General features: G+C 35.4%; 1 protein-coding gene across 1 annotated transcript in view; it reads right to left on the bottom strand.

Annotated features, from left to right (window-relative positions):
* Positions 1-13006: 13006 nt before the first annotated feature.
* Positions 13007-14531, bottom strand: part of LOC114025632 (vacuolar protein sorting-associated protein 13A-like) — a 282189-nt gene continuing 280664 nt past the window's right edge. Inside the window, exon 72 of the mRNA XM_027839097.1 lies at positions 13007-14485. Within this exon, the coding sequence (XP_027694898.1) occupies positions 14435-14485 (51 nt within the window). The 3' untranslated portion in view covers positions 13007-14434. The remainder of the gene's footprint in view (positions 14486-14531) is intronic.

Below are 14531 nucleotides of genomic sequence, written 5' to 3' on the forward strand. Positions count from 1 at the left end.
GTTAGTAGCAAATGATATGCCTATAGGTAGGTGTATGTAGCATTGACTTGTGAAATTAAGAACTGGTCAAATAAATCATGTGAATGATAATATATAGTATCTGCCAGGCTTATGTGCAGACTAGAGATTTGCTGCCAGACTGTTCAACTCTACATGGTTTTGTGCCTTCCTAAGTCTATAACATCCCATATCCTTATACTGTTTTGTGAGTTTTTATTAAGCTTTATTTTTCTAGATACTCATATCTAATTTGATTTTCATCTTCCAAAAAAAAAAAAAAGAGTTGTTTCTAGCATACCTTTAACCACTTTCCAAGTCAAGTTTATGGTACATTAGAGATGTGGCAAAAAGGAGTGCTTATTCTCAAATCTCAATAATCACCTACATACATGGTTTAGGGCTAAAACTCTGAAAGTCAAGATCAAAAAAAGGTCTCAGAAGGCCAGAATGGTAGACAGAATCTAAAAAGATAAAATTTTATATTGAAAAAATATAAAATTCTACAATTGGGTTCAAGAAATTTCTACAGGTATAGAATGGGAAGGGCATGTCTAATAACAGTTTGCATGAGGGGAAAAAAGTTTAGGTTTTGTTTTTTTTTTTTTTAAATGCAACCTTAACATGAGTGTGGGAACACAGGCCATGGTGGCCAAAAGGCTAATGCAGTCTTAAACTGTTCTAATAGAAACAAAGTATGTAGAACAAGGGAGGGTACGGTCCCATAGTCTGGTGGACTAACATTCAGTTTGAAGTGTCACATGTTAATAAAGAGACTACCAAAGTGTAATATATCCAAAGAAAGGTGCCCGGGATGGGCCTCAAAACTATGCCATATGAGGATCATTTGAAGGAATCTGAAATGTTTAATTTTGAGAGGTTACAGGGGCATATAAGTTATCACATATTTGAAGAGCTAGCTTGTGGAAGAAGAATCAGACTTACCTGCAGAACTAGGAGCTATGGGTAGAAATTTCAAAGAGGCAGATTTGGGTTTGTTGTGAGGGGAAAAATAACAGTAACTAACTTCTTAATTCCAGCTCTTCCAGTATAGAATAGGCTTTTTTGAGGAAAGTAGCAGGTTCCCTTCCCTTAAGGTCTTCAAGTCAAGATTGGATGACCAACTTGTGGTCAGGGATGATGTAAAGGGCATTCCTGTTCAGGTATTAGACTAAAGGATCTGGTTTCCTTCTGAGTTTTTAAGTACTTGAAACTGAGGCTCAAAACAGACTTGAGTGGTTTCTATTTTGTTTAGCAGTAAAAGCCACCTACACATTTCACACTCTTGAGGCCAGCCTACACTCCCAGGGTTGTCCAGATATTTGATTAATTAATTTGATTGACTGTGACCCTGGCCACTTTGAAATATACATATATATATTATTGTGAATAGGTGCAAGTCTACAGGGAAAAAGAAAAAAAAGGTTATTTAGGCAGGTACTTCCTTCCCAAATGGGGTCATGAAGGGTCAGACAACTAAATGACTGAACAACTACCTAATGCATCTCTATCCAAATTTAATTGTCAATTTTCCTAAAGCAAAAAGAATAGTTGAGATCTGCCAACTTCAAGGCCTAAAACACCCAGAAGGAGCTCTGATTTCTATTGGGGCTGGGGAGAACCAAGTTGGGTTAGAACAACCAGCTTCTAATTTTCAGGGTTGGTCAACTGGATGCTATTTTTGTTAAAATAATCCATTCAGGTATTTTGTCTGTTGAACTTCTTAATATTTTGGACTAGCTCTGTGCACATGTTTAAACATATAGGTGTACATAGAGAAACTGTTAAAATGAACCAGTAGGATTGAGAAACGCATGATGCCATTAATTAGCTGGTTGGTTAATAGCTGGTGGACACGGAGTTCCCAGCATGTGTATTTCTGTTGAGAAGTGAGCTAAACCACACACACAAACACCAGTTTCATTAGTTATTCTTGACATTGAACATATTACGCATATTCATGTCCATACTTGGTGAATACATATGTTCAAACTATTTTGTTGATCAGTCATGTACAACTCTTACAATTGTCATTTCTCTTTTGTAATCACAGTTATTTGTATACAGTTCATTTCTCTTTTTTAGACCATAAATTTAAGGAAAATGTTGCATATATTTTTTCTATCAACTTAATGCTTGCTAAATGGACTAGATGCATGTTGACTCAAAAGACAGAAACTAGTTGTTTATGCTCTTCCTCCCGAGGTTTAGGAGTTACTGTATTTGTCAATATATTAAAAGACACCATTCAATTAAACAAGCATTTATTGAATGCGTACCACATGCCAGGCATTAATAACATTATTGTTTTTCCCCATATTTTTCAAAATAATTTGCTTTTATCTATCTTCTTAGAAGAGAACGTTGAGTTCTAAAAAGCGTGGAGCTGTGAGTGCAGTGAATCTTAACAGTAACTCTTATTAAATTGACTGTAAAACTGGACCTCACTCTGGAATTGTTGAACTTATCCTTTCCTTCCAGCTCCAGCCACATTTTCTTCCTTCCTTCTCATCACTATACACCTTGCTTTGCCTAAAGTTCCTGTCACCATCTACCCTCTCCCCATCAGGCTCACAGTTCCACTGCCCAGATGGTCTCTTGGTAACTTCCTCATCTTGTCAACCATTTTCCCTGGCCCACAAAGTCCTCTGCTACAATAACAATAATGGACTACATGTATTCCTCTGAAAGGTAGAAGAACCTTCATCATACTTATCATCTTATGTCTATCTTTCCCTACTGGACTGAAGTTAACAAAAATGAAAAACAAAAAGAGATTAAAAAAAGGTAAGAGGGAGACTTTTTGCCCATCTTCCCTTGTTTCTAATATTAATATACCCTTAGAAAACCTCAAAATGGCTATTATATACAGTAGATCATGGATGGAACAAAACTTACTGAAATCAACAGACGAAGATATTTGGCAAGGAAAGAGGTTAAGTTCAGGACCTTTTTTTAAAAAGTATAGCTAGCTGGGAGTAAACCAGTCCTGGCTGTGGTTTTGTTGTTTTTCAGTCAGACATGACTGAAATGCTATTTGGGGTTTTCTTGGTAAAGATACTGGAACAGTTTACCATTTCCTTCTCCAGCTTATTTTAAAGATGAGGAAACTGAGGCAAGCAGGGTTAAGTGACTTGCCCATGGCCATATAGCCAGTTAACTGTCTGAGGCCAGATTTGAACTCAGGTAGGTGGTTTATGTTGCTTTCTATCTGAAGCAAGTATATACAATTGCATTCTATTCACAATCCACTGCATCAAGACACATGAATATACCATCACTTTAAAAATCAGGAAAAAAAAAAACAAATCCTAAGACTTAGAAAGCACTAGTCATCAGCTCTATTTTAAGCCTAAGAACCTAACTGTGAACATTTGTGATTGTATACTTAGCTACTTTATGGGGAGATACAAAACAAAGACTGGGGTATCAGCACAGACTCTTGAGCTAAGAACCTATGTAAGGGATGCAAAGGACAAAGAAGCAGGACATCCTTTGGTGATATACAGAGCTGGAACTCTGTTTGCAATCTAGTGTTTCCAATTATGGGTTTTGTGCAACCTCTGCATCACTATAATAAGGAACCACAAACTATTTAATGTATGCCAAAATTAGTTTTTAAAAGGAAAAAAATGTTTAATATTTTCTAAAAATATAAATTCCCGGAATTCATTTTGTATGTACACATACACACACAAAATTGTTGAAAAACAGACTTTTGGTGCCAAGATGGTGGAATGAGGAAGAAACCCTCTGAAGCCCTCTCAAATTCCCCTCCAAACAACAAGTAAACTGCCTCAGAAATGATCTAGGTACAGGGAAGCAGCTTACCAGCCTGGCAGGAATGGTCTGTCTCACTGGGGAGGGAAGGGGGCAAGGTCCAAGGGCAGCAGCAGCCAGCCTCACAGCAGGGCTCCAAGCCTGGGGCAATCCACCAGCAAGGCCCCACCTGCCTGCAAACCAGCAGAGCACTAGACAAGTGAGCAGTCTGGGAAGCACAACAAAACCTCACCTCAGCAACATCACCACCAGCCAGGCCTTGACCCCACTGCTGACCAATAGTGAAGCTCTGCCCTAGGGCTGGCCAACAGTGAGACTCCACCCTTGGAGCAGGCCAGCAGTTAAACCCTACACCCAGGGGAGGCAACAGGGAAGACCCCCACAACCCCCTACACAAGCCAGAAGGGAAGCCTACCCTCCAGAAAAAGCAAGCAGCTAAGCCTGAAGCCTAGTAAAAGCCAGCAGTAAGATCCAGAACAAAAAGCTTGGGACAGTGCAGGAACAGAGCCCAATTTTCACATTAAAAAATACCAAGTCAAAAACAGGCAGAAAAAAAAGGAAGAACAAAACAAAACAAAAAAAGAGCTTGACTATAGAAAGTTACTATAGTGATAGGGAGGATTAAGGCATAAACTTAAGAGGACAATCGTGTCAAAATGGCTACATGTGAAGCCTCAAAGAAAAATGTAGTTTGATCTCAAGCCCAAAAAGAATTCTTGGAAGAGCTTAAAAAGGATTTAAAAAATCAATTAGAGAAACAGAAGAAAACTTGGGAAAAGCAACAAGAGTAATGCAAGAGTATCATGAAAAAGAGTCAACAGCATGAGAAAAGATATACAAAAATTTATTGAGGAAAAGAACTCCCTAAAAAATAGAATTGGCCAAAAAAGCTCACTGAAGAAAATAATTCCTTAAAAATCAGAATTGAACATGTGGAAACTAATGACTCTATGAGACATCAAGATATGATAAAACAAAATCAAAAAAGTAAAAAAAAAAAAAAAAAAGGGGAAATTTCTCATTAGGAAAACAATTGACTTAGAAAATAGGTCCAGGAGAAATAATATAAGAACCATGGGACTACCTGAAAGCCAGGACAAAAAAAAAAATCATGCACAACATCTTTCAAGGAATTATCAAAGAAAACTTCCTGATATATTAGAACCAGAGGGCAAAATAAAAATAGAATCCACCGATCACCACCTGAAAGAGATCCCAAAATGAGAACTCCCAGGAACATCATAGCCAAATTCCAGAGCTCTCAGATCAAGCAGCCAAAAAGAAACAATTTAAATATTGTGGAGCTACAGTCAGGATTACACAGGATTTGGCAGCTTCAACATTAAAGACGCAGGGGGCTTGAATATATGATATATTGGGAGGCAAAGGAGTTTGACTAAAACCAAGAATCACTTACCCAGCAAATTGAATATAATCTTTCAGGGGAAAAAATTGACATTCAATGAAATAGAGAACTTTCAAGTATTTCTAATTAAAGAACTAGAGTTGAATAAAAAATTTGACCTCCAAATACAAGACAAGGGAAACAAAAAAAGACATGAGAATATATAAATCTCATAAGATTAAACTATTTATATTTCTATATGCCAAGTTAATATTTGTAACTCTTAACAACTTTATTACTATAAGAGCAATTAGAAGGAGTATATATAGACAGAGAGTACGGATAAAAGTTGAAGGCATGATACCCCAAAAAACAAAATAAATGGGTGATAAAGAAAATTGCACTGGAAGAAAAAGCGGGGAGACTGAATAGGTTAAATTATCCCACGTAAAAGAGGCATGGAAAAGCTATTATAATGGAGGGGAAGATGGGGGTGGGGCATGGCAGGCAAAGCTTAAACCTTACTCTCATCAAATCAGTTCAAAGAGGGAATAACATATACGCTTAGTTGGATATAGAAATCCATCTTACCCCATAAGGGAACTAAAAAGTGATGAGAATAATGGGGGTGGGGGGTTGGAGAGACTAACAAAAGGGAAGATGTATTGGGGAAGGCAGTGATCAGAAGTAAAACACTCACAAGGTGAGGAGGGAAATACACAGTTACCATAACTACAAATGTGAATGGGATGAACTCACTCACAAAATAGAAGCAGATACCAGAATGGATTAAAAACTGAAATCCTACAATATGCTGTTTATAAGAAATACATCTGACGCAGAGATAAACATGGGGTAAAGGTAAGGGGCTGGGGCAGAATCTTTTATGCTTCAACTGAAGCAAAGAAAGCAGAGGTAGCGATCATGATCTCAGACAAAGCAAAAGCAAAAATAGATCTAATTAAGAGATAAAAGAAGAAAATATCATAGACAATGAAGTCACATCAATACAAAACATATGCACCAAATAGTAGAGCATCTAAATTTTTGAAGAGGTTGAATGAGTCACAGGATAAAACAGATAATAAAACTATACTAGTGGGGGACCTCAACTTTTCCCTCTCAGAACTAGATCACTCTAATCAAAAAATAAAGAAGTTAAGGAGGTGAATAAAATTCTGGAAAAATTAGATATGATAGATTTCCGGAGAAAACTGAATGGAGGGGCAGCTAGGTGGCACAGTGGATAGAGCACTGGCCCTGGAGTCAGGAGGACTTCAGTTCAAATCTGACCTCAGACACTTGACACTTTCTACCTGTGTGCCCCTGGGCAAGTCACTTGACCCCACTGCCTAGTCCCCCACCCCTCAAAAAAAAAAGACAAAACACAAAAAAACAAAAACTGAACGGGAATAGAAAGGAATATACCATTTTCTCAGCAGTAAACAGCACCTACACAAAAAGTTACCACGTATTAGGACATCAATAACCTCTCGACCAAATGCAGAAAAGCAGAAATAGTAAATGCATGGTTTGCAGATCACAATGCAATAAAAATTATATTCAATGATGGAGAATGGAAAGATATTAAAAATTAACTGGAAATTAAATAATCTAATCCTAAAAAACAAATAGGTCAAAGAACAAGTCATAGAAACAATCTATAATTTCATTAAAGAAAATGACAACAGTGAGACAACACACCAAAATTTAGGAGATGCAGCCAAAGTGGTACTTTCAGGAAATTTTCTATCTCTTATTGCTTATATCAATAAAATAATAATAATAATAAAAAGTAGATCAATGAATTGGGCATGCAACTAAAAAAAAAAAGATAACAAGAACAAATAAAAAATCCCCAACTAAATACCAAATTGGAAATTCTGAAAACCAAGGGGAGGGGGTGTTAAGAAAAATTGAAAGAAAACCATTGAAATAATAAATAAAAGTAGAAGCTGGTTCTATGAAAAAAAAATAAACCAGATAAGCCACTGGTTGATTTAATTTTAAAAATGAAAGAAGAAAACCAAATTACCAAGCATCAAAAATGAAAGGGGTGAACTCACCACCAATGAAGAGGAAATTAAGACAATTGTTAAGAGCTTTTTTGCCCAATTATATGCCAATAAATGTGACAATCTAAATGAAATGGATAAATATCTACAAAATATAAATTACCCAGATAAACAGAAGCAGAAATAAAATACTAAAATAACCTACTCCTAGAAAAAGAAATTGAAAAAGCCAGCAATGAGCTTCCTAAGAAAAAATTCCCAGAACCAGATGGATTCACAAGTGAATTCTACCAAACATTTAAAGAACAATTAATCCCAATATTACATAAACTTTTTGGGAAAATAGGCAGAGTCCTACCAAATTCCTTGTATAGCACAAATATGGTGCTGATACCCAACCATGAAGAGCCAAAACAGAGGAAAAAAAGTATAGACCAATTTCTCTAATGAAAATTGAGCAAAAATTTTAAATAAGATACTAGCAAAGAGATTACAGCAATATATCACAAGGATCATACACTATGACCAGGTGGTATTTCCACCAGGAATGCAGGGCTAGTTCAATATTAGGAAAACTACTAGCATAATTGACCAACAAATTATATGATTATCCCAACAGATGCAAAAAAAAAAAAGCTTTTGACAAAATATAATATCTATTCCTATTAAAAATGCTAGAGAGCATATGGAAAAATGGAGTTTACCTTAAAGTCATCAGTAATATTTATTTAAAACCATTAGCAAGTATTATCTGTAATGGGGATAAGTTAGAAACATTCCTGATAAGATCAGGGGTGAAACAAGGATGCCCATTATCGCCTCTATTATTTAATATTATACTAGAAACATTAGCTATAGTAATAAGAGAAGAAAAAGAAATTAAAGGAATTAGAATAGGCAATGAGGAAACAAAACTATCACTCTTTGCAGATGACATGATGTTATACTTAGAAAATCCTAGACAATCAACTAAAAAAACCCTAAAAAATACAAAATAAACCCACATAAATCATCAGCATTTCTATATATTACCAACAAAGTCCAGCAACAAGAGATAGATGAACGCCATTTAAAATAATTGTAGACAATATAAAATGCTTGGGAGTCTACCTGCCAAAAGAAACACAAGAAATATATAAACACAACTATAAAACACTTTTCACACAAATAAAGTCGGATCTAAGCAATGGAAAAATATTAATTGCTCATAAGTAGACCAAGCCAATATAATAAAAACAACAATTCTAGCTAAATTATACCTATTTATTCAGTGCCATATCAATCTATCAAAAAAAATTTTATAGAGCTAGAAAACATAACAAAATTCACTTGGAAGAACAAAAGCTCAAGGATATCAAGAGATTCAATGAAAAAAATGCAAAAGATGATGGTCTAGCCATACCAGATCTCAATCATAGTATAAAGTGGTAATTATCAAAACAATGTGGGAATGGCTAAGAATTAAGAGTGGTAGATCATGGAATAGATTAGGTACAAATTGCATTAGAGTACATGACCATAGTAATCTAGTATATGATAAACCCAAAGATTCAAGCTTTTGGAATAAAAATTCCTTACTTGACAAAACTGCTGGGAAAACTGGAAAATAGTATGGCAGAAATTAGCTAGAGATCAACATCTCACACCATACACCAAGATAAGGTCAAAATGGGTATGTGATTTACACATAAAGGGTGATACCATAAGGAAATTAAGAGAGCATGGAATATTTTATCTGTCAGACATGTTGATAAGGGAAGAATTTAGGACCAAAGAAGATATAGACAGCATTACAAAATATAAAGGAGAAAATTTTGTTTATATAAAATTTAAAAGTTTTTGCAAAAACAAAACCAACGCAACCAAAATTATAAGTAGAAAACTGGAGATGGGGAGGGACAGGTGAGAAGTATCTCTGATAAAGGCCTCATTTCTCAAATATATAGGGAACTGAGTCAAATTTATAAAAATACAAGTCATTCATTTCCCAATTGATAAATGGTTAAAGGATATGAACAGGCAGTTAGGCTGCTTCCAGACAAAGAAATCAAAGCTATCTATAGTCATATAAAAAAATGCTCTAAATCACTACTGATTAGAGAAATGCAAATCAAAAACAACTCTGGGGTACCACCTCACACCTACCAGAGCGGCTAATATGACAGAAAAGGAAAATGTTAGAGGGGATATGGGAAAACTGGGGCATTAATGCACTGTTGGTGGAGTTGTGAACTGATCCAAATATTCTGCAGAGCAATTTGGAACTATGCCCAAAGGTGTTATAAAACTGTGCATACCCTTTGATCCAGCAATACCACTGCTAGGTCTATATCCCAAAAACATCCCCAAAAAAGTAAAAGGACCTATTTGTACAAAAATACTTATAGCAGCTCTTTTTGTGGTGGCTAAGATATGGAAATCAAAGGGATGCCCATCAATTGCGGAATGGCTAAACAAGCTGTGGTATATGACTGTAATGGAATATTACTGCATTGTAAGAAATGACAAGTATGATGATTTCAGAAAAACCTGGACAGGCTTACTTGAACTGGTGCATAGTAAAATGAACAGAGAGCCAGAAGAACACTGTACACAGTAACAGCAATAGTGCTTGATGAAGAACTGAGCTATTCGCAGCAATACAATGATCCAAGACAATCCCAAAGGACTAATGATGAAACATACTATCCACCTCCAGATAAAGAACTGATACTGACTGAACACAGACTGAAGCAAACTATTTTTCATATTCTTTCTTTCATTTTTTTCTCTTGAGTCTTCTTGTACATAACGACTAATATGGAAATGTTTTACATAATTGAACATGTATAAGCTATTATCTGACTGCTTACCATCTCATGGAGTGGGGAGAAGGAAGGGATAGAATTTGGAATTCAAAACTAAATAAAAATGTTTAAAATTTTTTTAAAATTATTGAAAAACTAACTACAAGAGGTTAGCAGCATTGTGTAGTTTCCTGGAAAGAACACAATTTTTTTTTGGTCAGGGGAGTGGACTTTGAAGCCAGACTCTCTAGCCACTATCTCTTTGAGTTTAGTGAAGTCAAATCCTTGATTTTCTCAGATATAAAAAAGGTTAGAGTAGATAATGCCTCGAATCCCCTTCAAGTCTAAAACCTATGTTCTTATATGACCTTTCATCTATAAACCAACTGCTACTTATCTAAAGGTATGTGAATATGCTATATTCAAGGATTCAAAGGAATTTCCATTTTGAAATGAAAACATCAAAAAGATTTCTGTGAAAAGGAAAAAGAAAAAGAAAAACAATCCAAGTGTAAACCATATGATAGTAAAACTCTACATTACTTGAAAAAAATTCAGCATGAAGAGAGGGAATTCTATTGACTGATATAAAGAATATTGACAGATTAATGGCATGCCCATTAGGAACTTAAGAAATGATTTTTGATTGACCCCAACCAAGGCATCACAGTAAGTATCTTTCATGATACTACTTCCCTTTAGATTTACTGGTATTTGACAGAGCTCCCTATTGTACATAATCAACTAGTGTAAAAAAAAAAAAAAAAACTACTGCACATTATTACAGCATTAGAACAAATTCAGGTTTTCAATGTCAAAACTTCAATTTTCAATAGTTATTTCTAGTGCAATATCTACGGAAATGCAAAGTCAAAAAGAAACAATTTGTATGTAAAGACAATACACAAAATATAAAACATTACTTAAAACTTTAAAAATCCCAAGCACCTGCAAAACTGTTATTTCTGAACATTTTGAGAGCACACGAGTTAAGAATCAGTATAAAGTTTGAAAAGTATCAATACCATTTTTTTGTTTGTTTGTTTGTTCTTTGGTGAGACAATTGGGGTTAAGTGACTTGCCCAAAGTCACACACCTAGGAAATATTATGTGTCTGAGGCTGGACTTGAACTCGGGTCCTCTTGACTCCAGGGCTGGTGCTCTATCCACTGTGCCACCTAGCTGCCCCGAAAAGTATTAATACTTAAAACCCCAAATCCCCCAAATTTGTTTAAAACAAATCTACAAATAGTGAACTACATGAAATATTCTTAAGAAATATTAATATGATGATTTTTTCACTTACATTCTTACCGCACCCACAGGGAATATTGGGATGGAGTCTTTTAGCCTTGATAATATATATTAGAAATGACTCTTGATGATAACTCAGGTGCCACTGCCACCACCATCACCATTATCATCTTTGTGGTAAATCTACTGTTAAATAACTACTGTACCTATACAAGCACACACCTTTCTAGAACAAAATGGTTAAAAGAATGTACGATTATGGACTGGAAAATCACAGAATTTTAGTTCAGAAGATCTCAGCAGCCATGTAGTCCATCCTATACCTCAAAAAGAATTCCAGTCATCCAGGCAATACCGGAAGACCTCCAATGAGGGGGAACCCGCTACCTCTTGAGATAGCCCATCCCATTTATGGAGAGCTCTAATTGTTCTGAAGTCATGCACAAGTCTAAATTTGCCTCTGCAATTTTTAGCCTATTCCTCACAAGACGGGGTAGTTACAACAGTAGTAAATGTCTCATTTCAATGTGAAGAGTTGTAATGGATGTCATTACATAGGTCACATTGTGAATTAAGCAAAAAAGCAAATCAAAAAATAAAGGAGGGTAGTGTTGATGAGGCATTGAAAACTTCAGAATGTCAGGCTCCAGGTAGATACTTTATGATGACTGAACATCTAACACATTGTGGATACTTAATAAATGAGATCTCACGACATGATGATAATGGCAGCTTTAGGACAGGCAACAACAGCAAAGACCAGCCTAAACTATAGAAAGGAAGAAATTATGTGAAATTAATCATCATGTGAGTATGGAGTCCATGGCAGAGAAAAACAAAAAACTATACACTGACTAGCATAGTGGTAGAGGTAGGAGCAAAGATGTCTCAAAAGCGCATGTCTTAATTCTGTCTCTGTACAATACTCAATTCCATGGAGAACTGCACAAGTACATCTAGGACGATCACACATTCTAAAACACAGAGCAAAACAGCATAACATTACTTTTTAAAATATTAAACTAAAAATACAGTTAAATTGATATTACTAATGGCTTTTTTTATGTCTTGAGCTACATGTTCCGTTACAAACCTCCCCTTCCATAAAGGTTTATCAATGGTGTCAACTGAAATGATGAGTCCCTTTGTTGTGGAAGAACAAAAATGAGGTATTCACGCCCATTATTAAACCAGAGGAGAAAATTGCCTGATCAGTCAGAAATCAGGACACATAGTGTCTACACCTGCTGGCTCTGAGTTTCTTTTGGGCTTCATTTCAGAAGCCTTGCCAGTACCAACAGTGCCCATTACTTAAGTTTTTAACTTTGACCCCTGCCTGCTTCCACTTCTGCCACCAGGACCCCAAATGTTTGTCTGGATTGTACTTAATGCTAATTTGTTTTAAATGAATAAATTGTGAACTCAGATAAAGAAGGCGACATGAGTAGACTATCCAACTATATAAGGCTCAGACAAGGGTTAAAGCAAGAAATTACCGAGCTCAAGGATGTTAACTAAAGCTCCCTTTAGGCCACATTATTAATTAACCCTTCAAATCAAATGTATACATTACCTACCCCATGTTGGTCAGATTCTCATGTGAGGTTAAAATATCCACCACAGGATAATAGGTCTCCTGCTCTGAGCAGATATTATAATTAGTCACACAAATTACAGTTGCAATTTGGAACTCCTTTGTAATATTACTTCAGTTTGGTAACTACATAAAAAAACCCACAATATTCTGGAACTGATCAATAATATATGTAATGGATTTTTGTGGGCAAATCAAAGATTGCAGGGCTTGATCCGAAAGAAAGAAAAATACATTTATAGTTTGGCATGCTGTTTACTGTAGCTTTTACAACAAAGCAAGGGTCTGAACAGATCAGAGAATTTCAAAGTCAGTAACTTATACACATTCCAAAATTTCAAAAACAGTTTGGAAACAATCTTTTGGCAGCAGTTACACAACATGCATCTGATATTCCATACTATCCAACAACTAAATAGAAAATACTGTTATCATACAGTCATTCATCATTCTCTCCAAAAGAAAGAAAAAAAAGATTTCTATATAGAGAATGGAAACTAAAAGAATCCGGCAGCCTTCTTTCCACTCAAGTGCTGCCAATGATTTTGGTTGAGATGAGCTTTACACCTGAATCACAACCTTAGAAAAGTGAACCTCAAGTTCTTGAGTCTCTGCCATTCACAGCCTGGTGCTCAGTCTCATTTTAGGTTACCATGATTTCCAATAAGACCTGTAAGTTCTATGTAATTCCTTGGGATGTGAGTTCTTGTGGGGAATTTAAATTTGTAGAGTGGTCCTGCTCTGTGGAGGAAGTCAGAAAGAAGCTACATTTGGGAGGCTTCAGAAAGTTTTCTGTAAGGTCAGAATTCCACTAAAAGCATTAAATATATAAATCAAATTCACAATATTGTCCCCAGGGACTTGGCTTGAGGATGTATTTCTTTATTTTTACTCTTTCAAAGAGATTTTCCTGAGCATGGTAACTATTTCTTCAACAACATACTGTCTGTCTTAAGGCAAGGCATCAGTGGATTTTTTTATAATTTATAGCATAGTGTATAAAAAGGTAACTCCAAACACTTGTACATTTGAAGAATAATTTGAACCTATTCTTAATATAAAAAAATAAAGAAAATACTTCCAAAATATTTATCCATAAAAAGAATTCAAAGATTACACTGATGAGCTTTACCTTTCTGATGAGATTACCATTTAAGGTCTTATGATACTACTGGAATGATATTTGATTAAATCAGTCTACTCACTGCTCACTCAGACCATTTGGAGTAGATAAGTATGTAAGTTAAGAATGGTAAACTTCAAAATATGATACCCCAAAAAAATTTTAATTTAGCTCTGAGTGGAATTAACTTAGGGCAACTACTTTACCACTGTGAGATATACTTCTGCAGCCAGTATTAAAGTTCCCTCAGGGGAAAAAAAAGGATCTTCCTTTAAAAATGTATTAAGAGAATTTTAACTGTTTCAAGTTAAAAACCTAATCATCCCCTCAAATGGATGAAATATTTTGATTACATAACTATTTTATCCAATTACAACTGATCCCTCAATGAAACTGGACTACAACCATTAAACACAGAGTGCTTGAATATAATTTGATACCTGACTCCCCAAATTAATTTTGATAATCAGGCACTGGAAGATAACAGCTATAAGTTATATTGTTTCATCCCTGATGTCTTCAGCCAACTCCTTCCATCAATTAGAATCTTGGTGAAATCTCTCTCATTTCTTCCAGTTTTGAAAGGATCCACTGTAAGCAAAGAAATAAAGGAAGATACATTCTTATTTTGTAATAA

Source organism: Vombatus ursinus, unplaced genomic scaffold, assembly GCF_900497805.2.
Source record: "Vombatus ursinus unplaced genomic scaffold, bare-nosed wombat genome assembly UNPS02014832.1, whole genome shotgun sequence".
Lineage (NCBI taxonomy): Eukaryota > Metazoa > Chordata > Mammalia > Diprotodontia > Vombatidae > Vombatus > Vombatus ursinus.